This window comes from Ceratotherium simum, chromosome 16, assembly GCF_057802395.1.
Source record: "Ceratotherium simum simum isolate JZ-2026a chromosome 16, ASM5780239v1, whole genome shotgun sequence".
In the NCBI taxonomy this organism is placed as follows: Eukaryota; Metazoa; Chordata; class Mammalia; order Perissodactyla; family Rhinocerotidae; genus Ceratotherium; species Ceratotherium simum.
Window position 1 is genome coordinate 1,961,727 of NC_141915.1, and position 25,558 is coordinate 1,987,284.

General features: G+C 59.9%; 1 protein-coding gene and 1 long non-coding RNA gene across 2 annotated transcripts; one reads left to right on the forward strand and one right to left on the reverse strand.

Annotated features, from left to right (window-relative positions):
* Positions 1 to 398: 398 nt before the first annotated feature.
* GRAP (GRB2 related adaptor protein) lies at positions 399 to 24,565 on the reverse strand. The gene is made up of 5 exons (XM_004433011.3): positions 24,384 to 24,565; positions 16,971 to 17,068; positions 12,344 to 12,466; positions 2,683 to 2,851; positions 399 to 685 (listed from the first exon to the last, which is right to left on the reverse strand). The coding sequence occupies exons 1-5, from the start codon at positions 24,459 to 24,461 to the stop codon at positions 500 to 502; spliced, it is 654 nt and encodes a 217-aa protein (XP_004433068.1). The 5' UTR covers positions 24,462 to 24,565; the 3' UTR covers positions 399 to 499.
* LOC147914859 (uncharacterized) lies at positions 19,261 to 21,335 on the forward strand. The gene is made up of 2 exons (XR_015554576.1): positions 19,261 to 19,406; positions 20,838 to 21,335. It is a non-coding gene; the product is annotated as an uncharacterized LOC147914859 (long non-coding RNA).
* Positions 24,566 to 25,558: the final 993 nt, after the last annotated feature.

Below are 25,558 nucleotides of genomic sequence, written 5' to 3' on the forward strand. Positions count from 1 at the left end.
AGCGCCCTTGCCAGACCCAGTAGTCAGAACACCTGAGGGGCCTTTTGAGGGAGGGGCAGGCAGGCCCAGGGGTTAGTCTGCCTGAGGTGAACCCACCCACCAAGCCCATGACTCCTTGGGTTGGACCCCCTATGGGTGGACCTAGGAGTCCTCAACCCTCCCTGGGGATGGGGCCCTTGGTGGTAGGAGTGGGCGGGGCTGGCAGAGGCCCCGCCTTATGGCATCTCACAGCTGGTGACCAATGGGAAGAGGCCAGCGGGAAGCCCCGGGAGCTCCCGGTGCCCGGGGGGCGACGAACGCTGCAGTGATGCTGGGGCGCTGGGGTCGGTCCCACTTGGTGTCAAGTGGTGGGAGGCGGCAGTTAGGAGGCCCACGTTCCAGTCCAAAGCCCTCGGCTCACCTTGTGGGACCTGGGGCGGGGGTGTCCATGTCCTTTCTCTGGACCTCAGTGTCAGTGGACGGGGGATCTGCCGGCTCTGCCCCCCGGGCCCCACCACGGTCACAGGTGCACTGGCTGGACGTAGCTCCGCGGGAAGAAGCCCACGCGCCCGCAGAGCCGGCCCCGCCACCAGTGGGGGTCCAGGCGCTCCAGGACCTCGATGATGTCGCCGCGGCGGAAGCTGAGCTGTGAGGAGTCCTGGGCGGAGAAGTCAAACTGGGCCTGGGCAAAGCAGGCCCTTGGCGGCTGCAGGGGAGGAAGGCGTTAGTGTGGCCCCTCGGGAGGGCTGCCTCCGGCCCTCCCGGGAGGCCCCAACAAAAGGAGTGATTTGCCGCAGGTTGGGGAGGACAGAACTTTGGGACAAAATTGGGGTTGAATTCGCCTCTGCCTCCAAGTCCCAATGGATAGCTACCCACCCCGTGGGCCTCCTGCTGCACAGACACTGCATCCACACAGAGCCACACAGCTGTCCTGGCGGCCCCACTGGGACGACAGGGCTGGCGCTGAGTCCCGGTCTTTCGTGCGGGACTTTGGTTAGGTCCTCGCTCCTCTTGGGGTCTCATTTCCCTGGCTCTAGCAGCCATGGTAGCTTTTGACTCCAGGCCCCGGAACCACAGGAATGGGCCTTATAAACTGTAAAGTGATGTGTAACTAAAAGCAGACTTCACTGCTGCTGCCCCAGCCAGGCTTTGAGGGATAGGATGTCACTTTGAGCTGCTCCCAGCTCTCAGGCCTGGGTTCCCGTCCTATCTGTGCCCCAAGGTGACCTTGGGTAAGTTCCTGTCCCTTGTGGGACTCGGTTTCCCGCCCTGCGAGGGGCAGCTGGACCAGAGCTGTCTGCAGGCTCATCAGCCTGGCGCCGTGACGATGATGCCCAGCGCCCCGGCCCTGCCTGCCCCACTGGGACCTCTGCTCTGAGCCTGCAGAATCCTACCCAGGAGGGTGATAGGATCAGCAGGCAGGCTGTAATTAGCGGTCCTCTGCTCAGGAAGGAGGAGGCGGCGTGGGGCCCAGGGGGCTGAGCCAGCTCTGGAGTTGCCCGCAGGATGGGTGACCCCAGGGCCCAGGCCAGAGCGAGGCGGTGGGTGTGGGGGAGCCCTCAGGTGGCCCGCCAGCTCCGTCTGGCTCCCTCACTCTCTCCAAGGGCAGAGCTGGCCCAGGCAGTGAGGCGGAGGAGATGGAGGCCCAGGAGGGGGCGTCCCTAAGACTGAGAGCTCACAGCTGACCCGGCCCCAGGGTCAGGCTGAGGAGGTGGAGTGTCCTGGGGGAACAGAGGGTGCACCAGTGGGGGTCTCCTGAGGCACTGTTTGACTCTTTGGCATTTCAGATCCCAGGGCTTATCCTACTGGACACAGGGGAAACTGAGGCCCAGGCAGGTCACACATGGCGAGGTGGAACAGGGCAGGACTGGGGCTTCTCTGCAGTGGTCCCTCAGCCCCTGCCCAGGCCTTGGCCCTGCCCATGCCCCCCACGCTCTCTGCAGAGCCTGAGTTCAACTGGGCTGTCCCAGGGTCCTGACCTCCAGCCCCAGGCCTTGCCAACCCAAGGAAAACAGCACGTTGGGGCTAATAACCCCGTTGGCTGGTGTCGTCATCCCGATAAGAGTGACAGCTGGTCCTCAGGGCCCCTTGATGAAAGGGCTGCCTGGCAAATTGCTGTTATTGTGAGGATGAGGGGCGGCTGGACCCCCACACACCCTGTGTCCAGCCAGGACCTCACCCACTCACACTCACACTGCCCCACACCCCACCCGAGACCAGCCCCTCAGGAGCAGAAACCAGCACGGAGCCTACCCTGTGGGTGGCCCTGGATGAGTCACGTCACCCTCCGAGCCTCAGTCTCCCCACCTGTACAATGGGGATGACGAGGTTCCAGTGGACAGCCCAGCTCAGTGCGGGGCACTCAGTAGGCTCAGCAGGTGTCAGTACCTTCATTTATTCAATAGACACTTATTGAGCACCTACTGTGTGCCGGGCACTGCTCTAGGAGCTGAGAACAAGCTACACATGGTTTGCCCCACAGAATTTCCATTCTGTTCCTTCATTTCCTTTCCCTCCTCTCCTTTCCCACCCTGGCTGTCTCACTGCTGCTCCACCAGAACAGAACTTTGAACCAGGGCTGGACCCCGCCTCCTGCGACATGGGGCTGCTGGGGAAGGAAGGGAGGGGTCATCGCCCCTGAGACACAGAGGAACAGAGAGGCTCCCTCAGGGCAGCCCCCAGCCCTGCCTCCTGCCCGCCTACCTGGACCAGGGGCTCCTCGTCCCGCAGGAAGATCTGGCGCTTCTTGGCGATGGTGGTGGTGCGGTAGAAGTCAACCAGCTCGTTGAGGGAGTTGAACTTCTCCTCCCACAGGAAGTACTTCCCCGACGCCTCGCGCAGCACCTTGAAGTGCTGCACCTGGTCCCCGTAGCTGTGGAGAGGGCCACGGCCACCTCAGACGGGCCCACGGCCGGGCCCTCGCCCAGTCCGGCCAGCCCCGGGGCCGCCCTGCCTACCACCTGGAACCAGGCCTCTCTCTCCTGGTGAGACCTGGAGTCAGGAGAAGGTGAGGTGGCGGAGGGCAGTCCCAGGCCCCACTGACCCTGCTCCATACGACACCCAGGGAGGCCACTCTGGCGCCTGGTGAGGCGGAGCACGGAGGTGAGGCTGTGGGCCCTGGACCAGGCCACTTTCTTGTGTGTGCCCTTAGGCAAATCACTGAACTTCTCTGAACCTCAGTTTCCTCGTAATAACACCTCCCTTCTGGCTAAATGCTCAGAAAATGTTGCCCATGGTTTATTGGCAACACTAAATGGGTTCCTCTGAGAGGTGATCGGGTAGCATCTTCTCTCTTCAACACCCCCCTCAGCCTTGACACTCTTCTCCCTCTGCTGGCCCCTCCCGGTCCTTGCAGTCCCTTGAGGAGTGAGTCTTAAGAGCATCCTGACTCAGGCCAAAGCTGCCCGTGTGAGAGGAGCTCAGGCAGGTTGGATGCTTCATGTCCTTCTCACCCACTCCCGCCCCCACCTCAAGAACCTTCTATGACTCCCCACCGCCCTCAGGAGAAAATCTTAACACCTCAGACTCAAGATCTGGCTCTGATTATATGTCCAGCCTCATTGCCTTCATGTGCTCTCTGATGCAATCAACGGGCCCCTTTCTTTCTCGTCTCCCATCCTTTGCCCAGCCTTCCAAATCCTCCCAGGTACCTTCTAGCCCCGCTGAGGAGACAGCCTGCCTCTCCCAAATGGGCCAGCAGGGCAGAGCCTGTTCTGCCTGGGACTGGGCAGAGGGACCTGCCTGGCGCCTTCCAACACGCAGCTTGTCCCAAACCGGGACAGGCCGTGCAGGACTGGGGCTGGAGGTGGTGCCGGCGTGGGTCAGGACAACGGGCAGCGCAAACCATCATGATTCCCCTCCCCGCTGCAGGGGCGCTGCATGGCCTGGGAGGAGCTAATCCGGCCCTTAGTACAGCGGGGAGACTGAGGCCCCAAGTGCAGTCATGACTTGCCCAGAGTCACAGAGCAACAGAGGCCAGAGCTGGGGCCACGTCTGAGCTCCTCCACGTCAGGTGTCACTCTAACATGCTCCCCAACTGGTGGTCATTGTATGAAAATAGCAAGAACAGTGATTCCAGCTGTGCTATTAACAACATCCCGGATCTTGTCACCCCACGTCCAGTCCGCCTCCACCCTGTTGTTACCTGGCTGAGACCCCAGGAGGCCCTCCCTCCCTCATCCCCTCTGCCTGGCCACAACGCAGCCACCCTTCCCAGCTCTATGGTCAGCCCGTCTGGACTTCACCCCGGCTCACCTCTCGGGGCCTCAGCGTCCTCATCTGCCCGGTGGGGGGTGCTGCACTCCCTGTGGGTGAGGTGAGGGAGGCCTCGCTGGGCTGGTGGCCAGGCCAGAACAGCCCCAGCTCCCCACCAGGAAGAAGCCAGTTGAGGAACCTGCCCGAGGGTGTCCCGTCCAGGTGGCGGGTGGAGCTGAGACGCAGAAGACCCTGGGGACTATGGGTGTGGCCGGAGGTATGTGTTGGGGGCACAAGACAGCCACTAGGAGGGACAGGCCTCCTCCACCTCCTGAGCCACAGGCTGAGTTCTCATTTTGTTTGGGACCAAATGAGAACCAAACGCCGGTCTGGAGACTTGATAGTAAAAAGAAAAAACACCTCCTGGGCTCTAAATTTAAACATCTTTTTTTTGTGTGTGTGAGGAAGATCAGCCCTGAGCTAACATCCGTGCTAATCCTCCTCTTTTTGCTGAGGAAGACTGGCTCTGAGCTAACATCTATTGTCAATCCTCCTCCTTTTTTTTTACCCCCCAAAGCCCCAGTAGATAGCTGTACGCCATAGTTGCAAATCCTTCTAGTTGCTGTACGTGGGACGCGGCCTCAGCATGGTCAGACAAGCGGTGCGTCGGTGCCCGCTCGGGCTCTGAACCCAGGCCACCAGCAGCCGAGAGCACGCACTTAACCGCTAAGCCACAGGGCCAGCCCCCTAGGTTCTAAATTTAAATCTCTTTACACGATTTTGGATGCGGTGCGTTGGCAAGCTGGGGTTGGCCTGCAGCCTGAGCTCTGCAGACCCACAGTCCAAGTTCTTCCAGGGCCTGAGCAGGAGTGCAGTGTCTGTCACCCCCAGCTGCCCAGGCCTGCTGCTCTCTCTGTCCCCACCCTGCCCAAGGTTCACTCCCTCCACCTGCCAGCCCTGGGGCTGGCACGCTTGCTGTGTTGAAGATTTAAGATAAAAAGTTGTTCAAAGTAAGCAACCTCTGGTCTGTGTGTGTGCCCACCAAATGGGGGGCAAAGTGGGATCCCCCCACCCTGCCCACACAGAACTTCTCTCTCCACTTTCAAACACACCTCCAGGCCTTTGCATACACTATTTCCTCCAAATTCTTCTTGAGTCAAACTCCTACTCATGCTTCAAGGCCCAGATAAAACGGCCCAATCTCTGAGAGCTGCCTCAGACCCACTCAGTCAGAGTCAGGGGTCTCCTTGGGTTCCTCAGCCCCTTGTGCGGCCTTCTTGTAACCTGGTGCTCATGATGGCTCGCGTACTAGGCACGGAAAGGCAGGGAGCAGGTGTGGGCCCCAAGGGTGTAGCCCAGCGGGAGAGGCTGGGCTCAGGGAAAGGAGCGTGACAGCCCAAGGCTTCAGGGCTCGTCGGGTGCCTGTTTCTGAAACCCTCTCGGCCAGCTCTGAGCTGGATCCCAGCCCTCCAGGTGTCCTGCCCCGAAAGCAAGCCCGCGTCCTCTCTAAGATGGTCCAGCTCTCGGGTGGCTCACTCCGGAGGGAGCCGGTTCCCCCACGAGAACTGACAACACAAACCCCCGAGGCTCTGTGACCAGGCTGAGTCGCTCGCGTGCCAACAGCAGGCACTGTGCCCAGTGACGGAGCCGCTGGCCTTGTCGTCCAGGGACATGGCTGTCCCGGGGTGGGAGGAGGGCAGGCGAGCCCCCAGAGACCCTGCACTTGCCCTCTGAGCCCCGTGACTCCCTAGTGCCCCGTCCGTGAGCTCGGGGCTTTCCTGTTCCCTGGACTTTGGCTGGGGCGCCCAGGGAGGACTGTGTTCCTGGGCAGTGCGGTGAGGTGACCGTGGCTGGGCAGGTGAGACGCCAGGGAGCAGGGACCCTGACGACGCCACGGCTGGACGCTCAGTGCAGAGGCAGACGCCCTGCCTTGCTGCGGGCCCCAAGGAGGAGTCTGGGGTTTGGGGGTCCCCTCCCCTCTGGGTGGGGGGGCAGATAGGATGTGGTAGGTTTGGAAAGATCTCAGCCCCAGATGACCACAACTTGGAACACTTTTGTGTTTGAAGGTTAGCTTCAGTTACCTGGAAAGTTATGAGAGCAAAGCATTTCCTGATCATACAGGAGGGTCAGGGAGTGGGGAACAGCAAACAAGGTGTGGGAAAGGGGCAAAGGACCCAGGAATTCTAGAACCTTCCAGCCTTCGAGACTTCTCACATCTGGGAAGCATGTATGTTCCAGCCCCGAGCCTGTGCATGGCATACAGTAGGTGCTCAGTGAATGGCAGGTCTTGTCCTGTCTCCTGCCTGGTCTGAACCTCCTGTTCTACAGTGAGGAGAGCGGGGCCCAGAGAGGAGATGGGACGCCCACAGCCAGGGGCAGCGGGCTGGCGATGCTGCTGCTGCTGCTGCATGTGACCCAGGCGTGGCCGCTCCTGCAGGCCACTCCCTGGCCTGATCAGTGACCACCCCTGTCTGAGGCCAGGCAGGGCCCTCTCCCTCTGACGGCCCCGAGGACTCAGCCTCTGGGGCAGTCTCCCTCTTCCAGCCAGCCTGTCTCCGGCCTCCCCAGCCCTTGCCCGGGACTCTTGCCTTTTCCCTTTCCTCTGCCCCGTCTAGGCCTTTGCCATCCTTCAAGGCCGGGGGGAGCCTTGAGGTGTCCGAGAACCCCTCAGACCAGGGGCTGCCTTCTGTGGACTCTCCAGACCTCGACCCCCACCCCCAGGCCCAGGGGAGCTGCAGGGCTTAGGGGGAGCCGCAGGGCTTAGGGGGAGCCGAGTCTAGTCCAGGTGACCCCGACCTGGCAGGAATGACTCAAGTGCAGATAGCCCTGCTAGGTGAGGCCTCCTGAGTGGGAGGAGGGAAGGGCATCCAGGGGGATCTGAGCCTGGGCCTGGCCAGAGGAGGGTCCACAACAGTGGGCAGGGCCTGGGGTGTGTGTCGGGCGCCTGTCCCCATCATGTCTGGGTGTGTGCGTGCGTCGCTCCCCCTGCTCTGCGGGAGGGACTGTGTGTGCGTCCCTCTCTGGGCAGCCTGGGCTGTGCTCGTTTCTGTGTGTGACTCCCACACCCACCTACCAGGGGTTGAGGAGCCGGCCCCTGGGCTGTCAAGAAAGCCCCAGGACCGAGTGGGCCTGATGCCGGCAGCAGCCGTCTTGCCCAGCAGGTTTTTCTAGCCTGGCGACAGCAGCAGCAAAGGTGACAGTGGCAGCTGAGGGAGGATGAACAAGGCAGGGGTGAGGTCAGGAGCCCCAGGACTGCCCGGCCTGGGCCTGCAGACCCCTGGGCAGAGGCCTGGGCACTCACTGCCCACTGGGTGATCTCCATCAGGCACGGCCCTTCTCTAGCCCCCATGTGCCCATCTGTGAGAAGGGAGGGCTGGAACACCTGCGCTGCAGCAGACAGGACACTGGATCACACTGACCTCGGGAGGCACGGGTGGAGACAGACCCCTGCTGGGTTTTTGGGTCTCAGGGAGGGTGGGTGGAAAGAGAGACCGGGTCTGTCAGGGCACAGAGGGCCAATAGGCACCAGCTCTGCTGTTCCTTGCTGTGTGACCTTGGGCAAGTTACTGCACCTCTCTGAGCTTCAGTTTGCTTACCTGCAAACTGGGCTTCTGGGGATCCCTTCCTCCCTGTGTTTGTATGCATAAATTTGCACTCCCTCCACTTCTTTCCTGCTTTGTTTTCTCAAGAGACTTTATCATCTTCCAAGATTTTATATAATTTACTAATTGTATATTCTTTGTCATCCCAGTAAGACGTGAGCGCCTAAAGGACAGGGAGCTTTGCCGTTTTGTTCGTGGCTGAATCCCAGGCACCTGGAACAGGGCTTGGCGCACAGCAGGCATCCAGTGGCCAGAGAGGCACAGCAAACAGATGTGCACTGACTCCAGGGCACCTCTGGCCTGAAAGGAAGCAAAGCACTTCAGCTGGGAACAAACCCTCACTTAGGACAGAGGCGTCCACAGCAGTCTGGATGGAGCGTGGGGCGAAAGCTACACAGCCCTAGCCTTGGCCCCTGGCCTGCTGGCCCCAGCTCAGATGTGCTCCTGGAGGTGGCGGGGGGAGAGCCCTTTGCAAACCCATAAAGGGCCGCCGGCCGTGGCCACTACGCCTTTTGAGGCCCCATAAGGCCCATTCGTACCACCTCTGACAGCTTTATGGGGCTTGGCATGAGTGTGCAGGAGATGCCACGCGCAGTGTGGTCAGAGTCCCCAGGAGCCAAGCCAGCGAGGGCAGAAGCTCTCACACACGAATCTGCACAGCCATCACTTTTCTGGATGGTCAGTGGGTCACTGGGCTTCATAAGGTCTGGGGTTACTGTCTCCACGTCGTAGATGAGGACACTGCGGCCAAGAGAGAGCCGGGATCTGCCTGAGGATAAACAGCAGGTCCAGAGCAAAGCCAGGACCCGCCTCACAGGCCTCTGCCCCTTCTCCAATAGCCCTGCATTTCGGCGGCAGGGCCAGGAAGCGCTGCGTGGCCCTGGGAGGGTTAATATAATGATCATTACTCTAAGTGGCATTTTTTGAGCACTCACTATGTGCCGGGCGTCACAGGCACTTTACACAGACGTTCGTGTCACAGAAGAGGAAACAGGCCCAGAGGGTGGGCTGCCCAGGGTCACACAGCTAGTAGGTATCAGAGCTGAGATTCTCGCTCAACAGCCCTCACTCCTGGCCACACGTGTCCTCTACGTCTCAGTTTCCTACTCTGATTCCTGCCCGATGGTCCTCCAAGGGCCACTGAAAAGCCCGCATGAGAGCTGGTGGCCCAAGAGTGGGAGCTGGACCCGGGGGCCCGGCCCAGCTGGGACCAAACCGAGGGTGAAGCTCGCCACCTGGTGGTAGGTGTGCAAACCACAGCCAGCAGAGCCAGGAAGCTCCTGCCATTCTAACCTTGGGGGACTCTGCCAGGATGCCTGCGGGGTGCTGGAGGCATGTCCCAGGATTTCTCTGAGGGACACTCCCAGACCCTTCCCAGGACGATATTGGTGCTGGCTCCCCTGCTCAAGAACTGCCCCCTAGTACTGTCCATCTCCCCACCTGGTCAGACAGCTTGTTGCTGTCCAAACCCACCCCAGGTCTTCACACATGCTGTTCCCTGTGCCTGGCAGACCCTCTTCCCTCTTTGTGCACTCCTACTCATGCTTCAGAGCCCAGCTCAGATGTTACCTCCTTCACCACGTGGAATGTGCCTGCTATCGTTGAATTTCCCTCATTCATTCATTCGTTCATCATGAAGGCCCTGGGGCCAGGCCGTGTCTGCTTCCCCACCACATTCCTTGGGTTTGACTCCTCTCTCTGTCCTGACCTGTGGTTCACACACACACTGTAGGCTGAGGGGTTGGGGTCTGAAGCTGTACACGTGTGCCGGCGGGGCTGCATTTACAGGGAGACGCCAGAAGAGGGCAGTGCACCCAGGCGCTAACGCTGGAAGCTCAGGCAGTGCACTCTGTGGGCAGAGGAGGGAGGGGTGGGAGAGCCTCGGCCTCCACCTCAGCTCGGGCTCCAGAAGTGGCCTCAGCGAGTTCCCTGAGCCCCTGCTTTGCTGGGTGACCTTGGGCTTTGGGGCTGGTTCCAGCAGCCACTCGAGGCCAGACGAGCCCGCCTGGCGGGCGTCACTCCCAGGAGACAGCCAGCACTTGGAAAACGGCCACTTCCTGCTTTAGCAGGGAGCCCAGGGGGCAGTGGGGGTTGGGCTGTGGAGGTGTGGGGGTGAGCCGGGGTAGGGAGGCTCCTGGTGCCCATGACCATCCTGGGGGGGTGTCAGGGCCAAGAACTCACATTACCACCCCCCCCACCCCACACACATACACACACTAACAGTGCTCCCATTTTTAAGATGGAGAAATAGAGGCTCAGAGAGGGCAAGAGCCAGTCCCGTCCCTCAGGATGACCGGCTGTTCTCAGGGGAAAAGTGAGAAAAGCCGGTGGCCCGTGACACAGCTTGGGGGGTCAAGGTAAGTGCTGGGACCCCTTGTGACGGATCATTTTACCCCCCCGCCCCCGCAGCCTTCCTGATCATGGTGGTCCTCCCGGCAAGGGTGCCTCCTGGCCCAGGCAGGGAGATCGCCCCCTCGCAGGGCTCCGGCAGGTGTGCTGATCACACACGGCCAGGAGCTCTTTACGGAAAGGGACCCGTGAACAACGCGCACGTCACCTGCTCACCGCCACCGCGGGGCCGGGAAGGCATCAACCCCAGACATGTTCTGCAAACAGGAGCCTCTCTGGGGCCATCACAGCCCAGCCCGTGTGGAGGCGCGCGAGGCCACCACGAGCCAGCCCTGTGCGCGTCTTGCTTCCTCTGCTTCTTTGGGGTTCCCCTGACCCCAGCGCCCCGCCCAACTTGCCCCCTCACACCCAGCCCCAGCGTTCACCGTCAGAGTGGTCTCCTGTTCGTTTATCCTCGGGAAACTCGTCGAACCACTGCCTGTGCATCAACCCAGGGCTGGGAAAAAGACATCCCTCAGAGCCACACGGCACACTGAGTGGCCACTGCCTCCCAGAAGCCACGCTGTCTGCTCCGGGGCCCAGCTCCCGTTCCTTCCTTCTAGCTGGCAGCTTTGTCCCCCAGCACTGTCTTAGTGACAGTGAGAGCTGGCACAGCAAGTGCCTCCTCTGTGCAGGCTGGTGCCCAGCGCCCACAGCAACTCTGAGAGCTGGTGTTGCTGGTGGTCCCCACTTCACAGACCCAAGCCATCTCCCGGACACGGCCACTTCTCGTCCCCTCAGCCCCCACCACAGTCCCAGACGCCATCACCTCCCGCCTGGCCCCTGACTGGCCGCCCAGGGCTCCTGCTTACTCCCAACTGTCCCTCCTCCTCCAGCAGCCAGAGGGATCAGCTAAACAGCAGAAGCCAATCACATCTACCCCTGCCCAGGACCCTCCGTGGCTCCCTATTGCCTAGAGAAAACCCAACCTGCTTGTCAGGGTCCGTCAGGCCCTCTGTGATCTGTCCCCCCCGTCTCTTTGACTGTGACCCCCAGCCCTCCCCTCCTTGCTCGCTATACCCCAGCAAGGCTGCCTCCCTGTGGGCTCCCACACGCCCAAGCACGTTCCCACCTCGGGGCCTTTGCACTCACTATTCCCCTGCCCGGAAGCCTCTCCTCCCAGGTCCTCCTTCCCGGGGCCCCGGGCAGCCTCCACCTCCAGGTTCAGGTCTTTGCTGAGACGCCGCTTCCTCAGAGAGACCGTCCCTGACCCCTCGGCTCCCGCTGTATCTGTGTCCTTGTTCGCTGTCTCCCCCGCTAAGACGTAAACCCGTCAGGGCAGCACCTTCCGTTCTTTCACTGTCGTTTCCCAAGTCCCTAGAATAGCCTGGCACGTGGCGTGTAGCTCAATCAATAGTCCTTGAATCTATGCATCCAGATCCCTCTGTTCTGGGCCCTGGGAGCGGGAAGGACAGAGAACAGCCGGGGGCCTGACCACTTCGCCCTCCCACCCCTGCTCCTGCCCCTACTTCCCCCTGGATTCCTCGGGGGTCCCAGGGGTGGCCTTTGGGATTGGGCTCTGCGCTGCCCCGAGGCCCATGCATGCGGAGCTGGCCCGTCACAAAGCCGGCACTGCCAGCAGGGCCTGGCTGCCTCAGTGCCAGGCACTACTCTAGCTGCTCTGGATCGTGGGCTCCCTTATTCCCTGCAACGGCCCGTCTCACGTGTGAGGAGACAGACACAGGGACCACCCCAAGTCACACGGCCGGGAAGTGGCCGAGCCAGAATCGGAACCCCAGCAGCCTGGCCCTGGGTCCATCCTTGCACCTGTGTCCCCGGACGGTGGCACCCTGTCCCGAGCACACCCACACCCGCCCTGGTGCCTCGGTGCTTCCTCCCGTCTCTCCTGCACGTCCTCCTTCCTCCCGGTGGCAGATCTTTGATGGCCCCTGACTGCTGGTGGGTAACATCCAGACCCCTCGGCCTGCACTCGAGGCCTCACAGTCGGCCCAGCCTGCTCTCCGAGCACGTCCCCCCTGCTCTGGGCCACACCCTGGGGTGCATGTCGCTCGCCGACCCCCAGAAGGTCACCTGCTTCCAGGCATTTGCTTGGCTGCTCCTCCTCCAGGCATGCTGTTCCCTCCAGCTCACCCTGCCAGCCTGTCCTGTGTTCCAAGGCTCAGCTCAACGCCGCCTCCCTGCCCACCCTCCTCTGCGCTCCCCTGTGGGTCAGAACTCACTTCACAGACACGGAGAACTCCCCTGGGGAGCTCTCGCTCTCCCGGATCAGGAAGGCTCCCAGGTGGTTCCGCTTCATCAGAATCTCTTCGGCCAGCTGCCGGGAAATCCTGCCCGAGTACCATCTGCAGAGAGAGGGGCAGGTGAGGACAGCAGGGAGGCCAGGCCACCCCTCCGCCAGGTGCCAGCACACGACATCGCTGCTCCTCACAGCAGTCCTGAGATGCAGGAGAGCGATTGTGCCCATTTTACAGATGGGAACCCAAGGCACAGAGAGGTGATGCGACAAGCCCGGGTCACGTGCTGTGGCAGGCAGGAACGGGGACCCAATTCCAGCCTCTCCCACCACGCCAGGCAAACACACGCTCTTACAAAAACAGAAAAATCAAACCCCAGCGGACCTCCACTCAGCCAACCACAGCTGAGCTTTTCCCTGTTAGATGGTAGATTCTTAAAAGTCAAAAAATATAGAAATGGATGACGAAAACAATAGCAGCTTTGATCTGGTGAGAAGGACTCTCTCCCTGTACCCATTTCACAGAGGCACAGACTGAGGCCACCCCAGCTCTTCCTCACAGGTACAAGTCCCTTTTCCTGCTGACCAAACAGAATGGGTATACAGAATGGGTATACAGAAGGTGGCTGGCAGATGCTCAGAGTCTTGCAAGATCCCCACCGCCCCTCCACCCCCAGAGCCTAAGAGCTAGAGGCTGGGACCCAGCTCCTCTCCCAGCCCTGCCCATCTGGCTGCGTGGCTCCAGGCAGCCCCTGACCTCTTGGGGCCTCGCCCACCCCTGGAGGGGCCGGGTGCTCTCTGACGGGCTTCCCGGCCCTGTGCTTTAGCCCAGCTGTGGCTCCGACCTCTTTATTGTTCAGATGGGGAAACTGAGGCCCAGAGAGGCCGGAGTCTCATGGTGGGACTATTGCCAACCAAGGCTGGGCCCAGAGCCTCCGCTTCCCTGTGGCGTTTCCCTTCCCTCCTTCAGCACACGCTTCCTGAGTCTGAGCTTGGCACCGAGGGCGGAAGTGAGGTGGGACCTTTCCTGTCGTCTCAGGATGTTGACGAGCCCTCGGCCGAGACCAAAGGGTGGCAGGTGCGGCGGCAGATGCCAGCGGTGTCCTGCCCGTGTCCCTGCTCTCGCTCCACAAGTGACAACACAGTCTTTTTTCTGGCGCCTGACATCCTGGGACTGTGCGCAGGGCGGGCTGAGCCCCTGGAAGCTTCTCCAGCGATGACTGAGGGGAGCAGGTGGATAAACACCCGGCTCCCTGTCCCACGGGACACTCTGGGCGCCTGTTCTGTCGCCAGCCGCCCCAGCCCGCCCGCACTCAGCAGCACCGGCAGCAGCGTGTCAGTCACACAGCCCCCACGGCTCCTCCTGCCCACTTCCCACTTTGTCCTCGTAGTGTCTCAGGGGCAGCTTCTGGGGGCCCGTACCCCAGAAGTGAGGTTCCAGTCTGCTGCGCCCCCAGACTGGTGGGGCCCCTGGGCCCTCTCACGTGGTCTCCCCAGGAGGGGGGCGGTGAAGGTGGCTGCTGATTGTGGGGCTCAAGGCAGCCGTCTGGCGAGCTCAGCCTGGGGCTCTGAGGTCGGGGGGTCCTGGACGGAGGCCTCCAGGCCAGAGGCTGAGCTGGGTCCTGGGGGGCCAGGGGCTCGGGGGGCCTGGGGCAGAGAGCTCCTGCGCCCATAAGGCCCCGGCAGGACACAGGTACAGGCACCGCACTGCAGGAGCAGGGGCCTGGTGGGGCCTGGGTGTCCCCAAAGAACCCACAAAACCCCAGAGGAGGCGTCAGCGTGTGGGCGGCTGTCGCCCTCAAAGGGTGTCGCAACCACACCCTCCGAGGAGGCCGGCCCTGCCCCCACCAGGGAAGGCAGGCCTCGTCCGAGGGTGGCTTGGAGGACAGTGTGTGGGGGACGCCAGCATCACTCACTCCTGGTCACCTCGTGTGGTCCCCATTTTACTGATGTGGAAACTGAGGCCCAAGGAGAGGCAGGGACCCCCCACAAGGTTGCACGGCAAGTCCCTGGCCTCGGACTCTCCCCAGCCCAGGGCTGCTCTCACGGCTCCCCGGCCACCCCTCTGGGGGAGCACTGCCTGAGGCCCACGCGCAGCATGCGGCTGCAAACCCCGCTCTGCCTCTTAGTGGCCAGGTGAGGCTAGACCAGCCACTCAGCCTCTCTGAGCCTCTGTCTCCATGTCGGTGAGGCCGAGACAAGAGTCCCCAGCTCGCGGGGCCCGTGGGAGAGCGGGGCGCTGCCGCCCGCAGGTGTTGGTGCTGAGGACTGTGACGAGGTGGTTCCCCCTCCGCCCACACAGCACTCCCTTGGGCCTGTCTTCTGCTCTCCCGGCAAACTTCCACTCGAACTTTCAGGCCCAGCGGACCATGCCCTTCTTCTGAGAGGCCCTCTCTGTCCCCCACCAGCCACGTGGCTTGGTCAGGTCCCTCCGTGGCCCCAGCCCCATGGGGCCTGCTCTGGGGTGGTGGGTCTGCCCCATGCAGGTGGGGTGGCAGTGGGTGCACAGGGAAGGAGCAGGCCTGGTGTAGGCATGAGGCCTCCTGGGACCCCAGTCCCACCCCACTCCACACCCTGGGGCCTCGACGGCCGAGTCTGGGGCTGAGCTGGAGTTTCCCCACTGCTGGTTCAGGACCAGGGTGGGTGATGAGGTTAGTGAAGAAGGCACCTGGGCATGGCCTCAGGCGGGCAGGTCAGGGGCCTGACCCCTATCCCTGCTCTGTCTGGACACAAGTGGCCAGAGCTGACCCCAGGGGCCCCAGGGGCCGCGGAGGCTGGAACCTCCCTGGCTCCTGGCTGCCCTGTTGGAGACGTGCCTGCACCACCTGCACGGCCCCGACAGGCCGGCCCAGCCCTGTGGTCTTGCCAGCTCTCTCCCCACCGAGCAGACGGAGGCCCCTGCTCAGGGCTCCTCAGCAGCACTAGGCCTCGCAGCCTTCAGCCTTGCAGCCTTCGCCAGGCTGTTTCCTCCACCTGGACGCCTCCCCTGACCGGCCGGCCCTCAGTGATGGCTCCCACCCCTGTCCTCTGCTGGCATTTAAATGTCTGGGTCGTCCGGCCCTGGCTTGTGGCCGTGGGCTGGGTTCTGTCCATCTCTCTCCCCACATGCTCCCCCTTTACTGACAGAAAGACTGTAAGGCCAGAGGGGGCAGACACCCGCCCAATGTCACACAGCCAGAGAGACACTGTGGGGCCGGGAACCCAGGGCTGCAGCCTCTGTGGGGGAGGCGAGGGGTGCCGGGAGCCCAGGCAGAGTGACTAGGGACCTGGGTGGGACGGGGCCTTGCTCAGCACAGGAAGCCGGAGGTGGTGGCAGCTTTGGAAAGAACTCTAAGACAGAGAAAGAGGAAATACCCTCCAGGCCCCACCCTGGCCCTGAACTTCCCTCTCCTTCCACCCTGCAGCCGAACACACACACCGGCTCCCAGTCTGCCCCCTCCAGTGTGCTTGGCCCTGTCACCTGCCTCCACGGCGGACGGAGTCCCTCCTCTGCTCAAACACCTCCGTGGCTCCCACCACTCTGGGCCTGGCATTTGAGGCCCTGCTGCCAGTCCCACTGCCGTGGGATCTCCCTCATTGCTCTCCTCGTCTCCTCTCCCAGGAATGCCCTCTTTTTCTACTTAGCTAACTGCTACACATCCTTCAAAACCTCACTCATTGCCACTTCTTCTGAGAAGGCTTCCCTGGTTAGTTACCTCAATGCTGACTGTCTCCCCATGTCGTACTTTCTTTACATCCTGTCTCTCCCTCAGGACGGGGCTGCTCTGACCCCAGCATCTCATCACGTGTCTCCAGCATCACCTAGGTTGGGTCCTCTGGGGCCACTTACTCAGTGGCTATGTCTTGGGGATGCCTCAGCCATCTTTTCAAGCATATCCAGTTGGTTTTCCATAGCTTCTTGGCCACTGAGGGCTGTTCCAGGCTGGGCCCTGCCCCGGCCATTCCCAGGGCAGCACCATTGGGCGCCACCTGCTGAGAGCCTGACCGGAGCTCCCCAGGATACCTGGGCCCCACATACGACTCCCGCTCTGCCCTGGTGCCAGACTCTGCTCAGCCAAGGCCCAGCTCCCTCCCATTCTCCAGAGGTGGGTCCCACAGGTCTGCTTCCTCCACCCCGCAATCACCCCCCTCACTCCCCGCCCTCGCACAAGGCTGAGCCGGCCTCTTAGAGAGAGCTCTAGAATCCTCTGCAGATGGAGCCTCAGCCCTCCTTCTGTTACAGATAGGGAAACTGAGGAAGAGGGAGAGCAGGGACCTGCCTGAGTCCACACAGCAGCCAGTGGCCCAGCCAGCTGAGAGCTCAGAGCCTGTTCTCTCCAGGGCTCTCCTGGACGTTCTCTGGTGTCCCAGGTCCTCAGCGTTGTGGCCTGGGCTGGCCCTGACTCTGCTACCACTTTGGGCAGGTCCTCACGTCTCTGTCCCCTGCCCCTGCTTGGGGTAGAGATGGGAGGCCCAGACAGATGGACAGAGGCCAGGAGTGAGGAGTCCCTGTGCCCAAGGGATGCACCAAGCCTGGGCCCCACAGGGTCTCAGCTCAGCCTGGGCGAGGCCGGGTGTGGCCGGGTGGCTGGAGGGGCGGGGGAGGCGGGTGCCTGGAGGACGCAGCCACTCACGGGTGCGGCTTGACGCGGATGTAGTTCTTGGGGATAAAGCCCTCGGCGCCCCGGAGCTCAGCCTTGTACCAGTTCTGGTCATCTTCCATGTTCAGGATCTGCGGGCAGGAGAAACGCAGCCGCTCAGTCACCAAGCGGAAACAGTTGTCACCTGCTGAGGTCCTGCTGCTTGAGGGCCCTGGGTGGGCTTCACCCACGCCAGCCCTGGGTCCCATTTCACAGGAAAGGGCTGGGGACCTGCCCAAGCTCACAAGAGTCGCGTCTGATTCCATGGCCCTGCTCGTTCCCTTGCCCCAGGACAGCCTGTCCCCAGGAGGGTCACAGCCTCCATGGGTAGGACAGTCGGGGTCCCAGAGGAGGTTTTGGTCGGTGGCTGAAGCTTTAGGGGGCTGGAGCTGGACTCTCAGGCTCTGCCACCCAGACCCCCAGCAGATGGTGGGGTCTTGGGGGCGGATCTGAAGGGCGTCGGTTCCTGAGCCTTGCCCCTGAGCGTGGGGGACCCACAGCATTTGCACGCCATGCACTGAGCCATGGGTGAAAGTCTGAGGTCCCCAGGAAGGTCAGGGAGCCCCAGCCTGAGCTCAGTGCCTAGTGGTGGTCACCTGGGGTCACTTGCCTTTAAACAGCCCTTACAGGGGCCGGCCCCGTGGCTTAGCGGTTAAGTGCTCACGCTCCCCTACTGGCAGCCGGGGTTCGGATCCCGGACTCGCACCGACGCACCACTTCTCCGGCCATGCTGAGGCCGTGTCCCACATACAGCAACTAGAAGGGTGTGCAACTATGACATACAACTATCTACTGGGGCTTTGGGGAGGAAAAAAAAGGAGGAGGATCGGCAATAGATGTTAGCTCAGAGCAGGTCTTCCTCAGCAAAAAGAGGAGGATTGGCATGGATGCTAGCTCAGGGCTGATCTCCCTCACAAACAAACAAACAAACAAAACAGCCCTTACACTCTGAGCTCAGGGTGGCGATTCAGTCGGGGCTGGGACGAGGCCTGGCCCCTCCCCCTGGCCTGCTCAGGACCCGCGGCTCCCACCCATGGTGTGAGGCCCCTGCAGCTCCACAGGTGGGCCGAGAGGAACTGAAACAGCCTGAGCGGGGGAGGGAGGGGCTGCGGGTGAGCAACCAAGCAGCTGCAGGAGGGGCCAGCCAGGCCTGGGGAGCAGGTACCGCACGAAGCTGGGGGTCCCTCCTCCTTTCCCTGGGTGCACTTCCCGTGTGTCCCCCGGTTCTCAGTCCACCCTCCAGGTCGACATCACCAAAGGCAATTTCACAGATGAGGAAACTGAGGCCCAGGGCCGCACAGCAGGGGTGGAGTGGAGCCCGTGCAGGAGCTAGGACTCTGGGGCCTGGGGTCTTGTGCTCAGCTGGTCTAGGGGCACGCTGCCCACCAGTTTTCACCCCACCCCACCTCCCACCTTGCTTCTGGACCCAAGCCCAGGGGCATCTCTCCCGTCAGCCCTGGAGCAGGTCCCGTCCTCGGCAGTCCTGGCCGGGACATTTCTTGAGAGGAAACAGTAGGATCTAGAACAGCCTCCCCAGCAGGGCCCCTGAGGAGCAAGGGCGCAAGGGCACGCCAGTGCAAGTTGGCAACTCAGGCAGTCCACTTTGCCAGGTGGAGCTGGGATGTGCTTCCTTGGGCCCAGGCCCGAGGCCCCACCCTTGCAGGTGGGCACCCCCTGCCTGTCTGCCAGGCCGCACTGAGCCCCTTCCTTCCTGCCCCTGCAGCCCGGGCAAGGTCAGCAGCCCAGGGACAGACGGAAGCAGGTGGCTGACTCAGGAAAACTTTTGCTGAAAACAAAACAAAACAAAACAAAAAAATTCCCCCTACTTGGTGAGACAGGGCCTGTGGGCCACCAGCCACGGCCACAGAGTCAGGAAGATGCCCGGGCCTCGGGCTCCAGACCACTCTGTCTGCCTCTGACTCCCCACAGCCTCGGCCTCAGCTTCCTTGTCTGTGCAATGGGCCCACACTGGTGGCAGTGTCTTGTGAACTATAAAGTCCTGTGTGCACATGTGAACATAATATATCCAATCCTACCCCTCTTTTGTTTTATTCTGGTTTGTGTTCCTGTCATCTCCACTCTGAGGACCCAGAAGTGTTCTCACTGGTTATATCAGCTGAATTCTGATCAACTGTTAACACTGTTCAAAAGCCCTGGGCCCTCTGAGACACAGAACCCCAAGAAGGAGAGACCTGCTCCTCCCTACTGGGACTCACACCTCGGCTGCCCCTGGGCCTTTGCTCCTGCACTGCCCTCCCCCAGGCTGCCGTCCTGCTCTGTTCACTGAGCAGTGCACTCGCTCAGCAGCTATTTCCTGAGCACTCGCTGGTGCCCTGCAACACAGCAGGAACAAGGAGCCTACGTTCTAGTGGGCAGAGGCAGACAATCAACAAGGAAGGAATCAAGTAAACTGGGTAACTTAATGTGGTGGTAAGTGCTCTGAAAATGTCCATCAGGATGACATGGATGGAGGATGGCTGGTTGGGGGGGGCAGATTGTTAACAGGGGGCAGATCGGGTGGTCGAGAAAGGCCTTGCTGAGGAGGTGACATGTGAGTTGAGTCCTGAATTACAGGAAGGAACCAGACATGAGAAGATGTGGGGAACAGTGTCCAAGGCAGAGGGAACAGCTAGTGCAAAGGTCCTGAGGTGGGAGCAAGCTCTGTCCCCGGAACAGAGAGGATGCCAGGGTGTCTGGATTTGAGGCGGGAGGGGCAGTGTTGTGACATGAACGGGGAGAGGTGGGCAGGGCGAGAGCAGGTAGGTCTTGTATGCCAGGAGAAGCTGTTCAGATTTGATTTTTAAAACCAAGAGAAGCCATTGGAATGTGATTGGGGGAGGGTCAGGCTCTGAGTTATGGCTGCTGTGTGGACAGGGGCTGGGAGCAAAGGTGGGGGGCAGGGAGGTGTTGCTGCACCAGCCAAGATGAGCCATGATGGAGGCCTAGACTGGGGGCAGCTGAGAAGCTGTCAAATTCGGGGTCGGTTTTGGCAGAGCCGCTGACAGCACTGAGCAACAGGCTGCACAGGAGACGGAGGGCGAGTGGCTGAGACGTCTCGGAGGGTTTGGACCTGAGTGCTCGTGGGCCGGCCGCCGTCAGCAGCTTTGGGGAGCAGGTGGGGCGAGTTCCAGGTTGGCTGTGTCGGGTCTGAGGTGCCATCAGCCTTCCCCGTGCAGATTCCAAGGAGGCTGTGGGCTCCCCAAGTCTGGGTCTTGGGGGCCAGGCTGTCCATGGAGAGATGGGGTGAAGTCACCCTCCACATCCCTCCTCCAGCTGGGAGCAGCAGGGTACTGTGCACCCAGGAGTGCCCGGCCGTCAGGGAAGGGGGCTTTGTTCCAGGGAAGTGACATTTGTCCAGAGTGGGTCCCGGGGCCACTGAGTTGTCATCTAAGCCCTGAACTCAGATTTGTTCCCTCGGTCTCCGGGTCTGTCTGGGGTGCTGCTGGGACTGGGTCTGGCCCTCCGAGGGGGCTCAGGAAATGCTCGTTGGACGAGTGAACGGACGGGCCGTAGAGCTTGGCCCCACCCAGCGCTGCCTGGAAAGAGCCGGCCACCAGCCCCTTACACTGCGGCCCTGGCCTGCGAGAGGAAGAGGGGACCATGCAACATTGCAGCCATGTTTTTGCCGTCACAGAAAGCAGCCCCGGGCTAGCGTGAGGCAGGTGAGGTGCCTCGGGCACAAAATTTAAGGGAGCTGCAAAAAACTCGAGAATCAAGATAAATACTATTTTAAGGCAATGTGTTAAAATCAAAATTAATGCAGAAACTCTGAATAGGGTCATTCGGTAATAATAATGTATCGATATGGCTCCATGAATGTAACAAATGTACTGTGCTAATAACCTAAAATGTTACCAACAGGGAGAGCTGTGGGTGCGCAGACGGGAACCCCTCTGTACCATCGTCTTGATTTTTCTGTAAATCTAAACTGTTCTAAGAAATAACATCTATTTAAAAATTAATGCAAAAAAATCCATGAACATCTGAAATAAAGGCAAGATTGGACCCTGCACCCGCACAGCCGTGAGAATGGCCCCGCCACGAGTCCGGCCCTGTGAGGACGACTTGCTTGTCATAGAGCATCTGGGAGGGGCAGCAGGAGTGAAGAAGGAAACATAAATCGCTCAGGACCGCTCCCCAGAACCGACAGCTGCTAGCTTCTCAGGACAGTCTTCCGAGTCTGTTTTCTAGGCACGAATCCAGCGCATGAATGTCAGTTTCCCCTCCGCACAATCGATAACTGCCGATCATCTGCGTGGAGTTGCCTCTGTGTCTATATATGTTTGCATTCTGCTTTTTTGTCACTTAACGTTGCATCGTGAGCATTTTTATGTCATTAAATACCCTCCCCAAACAGCATTTGTAGGGCTCTATGGTAGTTTGTCCCATCACTGCGCAGGGGGCCTACGTTGAGTCTACATCACTGCAACCCCTCACCGACCACCTCTCTCAACCCAACCCTCGCCCGCTTCATCCTCCTCCATCTCTGGCTCCATTTGACAGGCTGTATTTTACTTGTTTATCTGGTTTGTGGCCCGCATCTGCCACCAGAACGTCAGCTGCCTGAGCAGAGACTGTGTCTGTTTTCTCTCTGCCGAATCGCCAGTGCTTAGATCGGGACCGGGGACACGCTGAGTGCTCCCTGAGCCCTGCATGGAACAATGCACAAACATCTCTGATTACATCTCAGTTTCCCAGAGGCAGAATTTCTGGGTCACAGGGCACAAGTATTTTTAAAGCTCTTCAAAATGATTGTGTCACTTTACCTGTCCACCACCCACACGTAAAAGTGAGCATTCTCCCACACCCTCAGCAACTTAGGAGATTCTTTTTACAATAAACTTTTGCTGATCTGGCAAATGGAAAACAGTTACTTGCTTTAAGTTGCAAATCTTTTGTCAGTGGTGAAATTGGGCACTTACTTGCTTGCCTTCTTCTTTGGCAATTTTCCTACACATATCCTTTGTCCATTGTTTTATTATGCTGTTTGTGATTTTCTTGTTGATTTATAAGAGCTCTTTACGTATCAAGGCCATCAATATTTTGTCATTTTTGTCGTGTGTGTTGTCTTAGTTTAAGCCACCCTCACTTCTAGCTAATAGACTGCAACAGCCGCTCTCTGCGTCCACTCCCCTTCCCTCTGTTGTCTTTTCAAAACAAACTGGATCAAATCCTTTCCCTGCTGAAAACCCTTCAGTGAGTACAACTCACATTTAGAACGAAATCCATCACAGGCCCTGACTTCTGCCTACCTCCCAAACTCATCCCTACCCTTCTCGCTCGCTGCCCTTCAGCCACAGACTGCCTTTCGGCTCTGCAAACATACTAATACGGTGTTGTCTCGGGGCCTCTGCACCAGCTGTTCCCCCTAGCCTGGCACTCTCTTCCCCCGGCTCTTTGCACGGCTGGTTCCCGCTCATTCTTCAGGTCTCAGCTCAGCTGTCACCTCTTTTGAGAGACCCCTGACCAGCCCACCCGAAGCTGTCCCACTGCCCCTCCCGCGGCCGTCACTCTGCATCCATCTCCCTCTGTTGATTTCTTCAGTCCATTTGTCACCTCCTGATGTCACTTAGCCTCTGGAACACCAGCTCCAGGAGGGCAGGGACTTCGCTCATTGTATCCTTAGCACTTAGGACAATGCCGGGCACAGAGTAGGTGCTCAATAGCTCGACTAGTGTTTGTTGAATGAATGAAGGAAAAGGCAGCTCCTCCTGCTGCCCATCATTCCTCCATCGTTCTTTGAGCTTGAAAGGCCCCCTCCTTGGTCTCCATGGACACGAGGTCCAAGTCCCGCTGGGAGGATGCCTCCGTTCAGCTCACATTTAGTCCTCCTCCATTCCTCTGACACGCCCCGTCTGACTGAGAGCTCGCTGTGGCACGGCTCTACGTCTTGGGCTCTGGCACAGTCAGAGGAACCCCCGCGGGAACCCCCTCCTTCCTTAGCAGCCAGCACCTCTGTTCAAAGAAACACCCCGGGAGTCGGCCCACGCTTTCGCAGAGGTTGGGGGAAACTTGACTCATCTCGGGGCAGGTGTGCACAGAAGGTGGGGAGGGAAGTGGGATGTCGTGGTCTTTGCGACAGTTGCCTTGGGTCCCCCTCTGATCCACCCTGTCCACCCCTGTTGACCGCTCTGAGCCTCAGCTGGAGCCCATCGCCACCCCGGTCCTCTTTCCCCACTGTCACCCTCCCTCTCAAGCCTCCCTTCTGGGTCTAGAGACCTCACACTGCTCTCAGACCGGTAGACGCGGCCTCTAAACCAGACCTGGATCTCACAGTCTTGTGTCCTGGCTAGACGGCGCTGGTGCTGAGCCTGCCCCCGTTCCCAGCTGGCCACGTGTCCAGGGGGCCCAGCCAGCAGCTCCAGGGGACCCAGGTGCCGGCACCCTGGCATGGAGAATCGGCGAGCTCCTCAAGGGACGTGGTTGCTCTCGGGGAACGTCAACCCTCCACCCCCAGCCCAGCCTATCCAGTCTCATGGGGGACAGAACACAGGTTCCAGAGTCAAAGGATGTAGGTTCAAATTTGATCTCATACCAAGCAAGTTGTGTCACCTCCCTGTGCCTCAGTTTAGTCACCTGTGCAATGAGGGTGCAAAACCTCCCCATCTCAGCAGCTTAAATGGGACGCTGGCGTGCATTGCTGAGCTCGGGACTTGGCTACAGTAGGGTGTCAGCAAATGCGAGTTTCTGTCCCTTCTTGTGACTGAAGCTTGGGGCCAAGCATGGGGCTCAGGGCTCAGAATGGAAGGACATCAGTCTAATGCCCACTGCTCTGGTGCAGAGACTGAGGCCGGGGGTGGGGGCAGTGCTCTGCTTTTATATGCAAACTTGTAAGCAAGAACATTTCCAGAGAGAGATCCCACAATCCCATCTGCCCAGACTGCCTTGGAAGGCTGCGATGTTCATCAAAAAGGGCCCAGACAAGGAGAAATGGGCTATAATATGACTACTTTCCCTTTTCTCCACACTGCTGGGAAGCTCATTCTTCACACTTAAATCACAGTTATTTTAGCCCCAATGGGTTAGTGTGTGTACTTAATTCTTTCTTAAGACCTTTTCCCTCCCTCTCTCCCTCTCCTTCTCTCTCTCTCTCTCTCCAACTGTCTTTTCAAATTCTTTCCTAGAAAACTGGGTGTCGAACTAACTCCTGCCAGGCACTATGCTAACGTCTCCTTGAATCCTCCCAACAGCCCCAAAGGAGGGATCATTAACCATCTCCCCATTTCCTAGATGGGGAAACTGAGGCTCAAAGGGACGAGGTGGCTTGTCCGGAATCACATAGCCCGTAGCTGGAGAAGCTGGCCTGTCCTGCTCCAGAGACTGGACCCTGAGGGCTGTCCTGCGCCCCTGGTTCTTAACCTCCCCCATCCCACGTGGGGCCAACTCAGCCCACTCCGGCCATCCTACCTTGAGTGTGTCCCCCTTGTTGAAGGCCAGCTCATCGCTCTCCGTGGCCTGGAAGCTGTACAGGGCCACAGACTCCATCCCGCCGTCCCCGAGCCTGGCAGCTGGGCTCAGAGCAGGGCTGGCGCTTCCTGCTTCCTCTGCAGTCGAGGACTGTCTTCCTCTGTTGTGAGAGCGTGTTTGTTCTTTTGAAGCAGAGACTGAAACTGCGGCTGATGGGGGAGAAACAGGAAGCAGAGATGTCACAGCACAGGGAGGCAGCCAGCCCCTGCCTCAGACCCCAGGGCCAGTCACAGCCCTTGGGGAGTCCCCAGGCAGCCCTGGGAGTGGGTCCCCCTCTTGCACTGGTGTCATAGATGATAAACCTGAGGTCTCCAGAGGAGGAGAGCTCAAAGCCGTCCTGGCAGCTCAGGCCTTGTGTCTCATGGTCCCAGCCACCTCTACCAACTTCCCAATCTGTCCTCCACATTTATCAAACTCTGGTGCCTCTCATGACTCCCAGCGCCTGCTACATCAACCCCAAGCCCCTTGCCTGACATTCAAGACCCTTCCAAGCCACTCCCCCACCCCCCACCACATGCCTCTCCTTCTTCTCTCTAAATAAACACTGGACTCCCGCCTCAGCAGGAGGACGCACCACACTTTCAGGTCATTCCCCAGCCTTTTGTACGTGTCCCTCTGCCTGGTGCACTCTTCTCCTTTCCTTCCCAGGAGACTCCTATTCACCCATCAAAGCCCAGCTGAGAAGGTGCCTCTTCTGGTTTGAACACTGGGCACCTTCAGTGCGATGGAGATCCTAAGGTTAAAAAGAACTGTTGGGCCGGCCCCGTGGCTTAGCGGTTAAGTGCTCGCACTCCGCTGCTGGCGGCCCGGGTTCGGATCCCGGGCGCGCACCGACACACCACTTCTCCGGCTATGCTGAGGCCGCGTCCCACATACAGCAACTAGAAGGATGTGCAGCTGTGACATACAACTATCTACTGGGGCTTTGGGGGGAAAAATAAATAAATAAATCTTTAAAAAAAAAAAAAAAAAAAAAAGAACTGTAAATAGATTTTGACCTTTCCTTAGTAGGTTTGTTATGGGCAGTGGTATCAGTGCAGCAATTCTGAAACAATTGTGTGAACGTCGTGAGAAAGAGCATCCGTGGATAAATACAGCCACATTGTTTGGAACCA

Bases quoted from the DNA above. Each gene is read 5' to 3' on its own strand.
- GRAP (XM_004433011.3), bottom strand. From the start codon at position 24,461: ATGGAGTCTGTGGCCCTGTACAGCTTCCAGGCCACGGAGAGCGATGAG. The intron at 12,467-16,970 runs GTGAGTGGCTGC...CTCTCTCTGCAG, and splicing joins ATCCGCGTCAAGCCGCACCC to ATGGTACTCGGGCAGGATTT. The intron at 2,852-12,343 runs GTGAGTTCTGAC...CCCTCTCCACAG, and splicing joins GAGTTCTCCGTGTCTGTGAA to CTACGGGGACCAGGTGCAGC.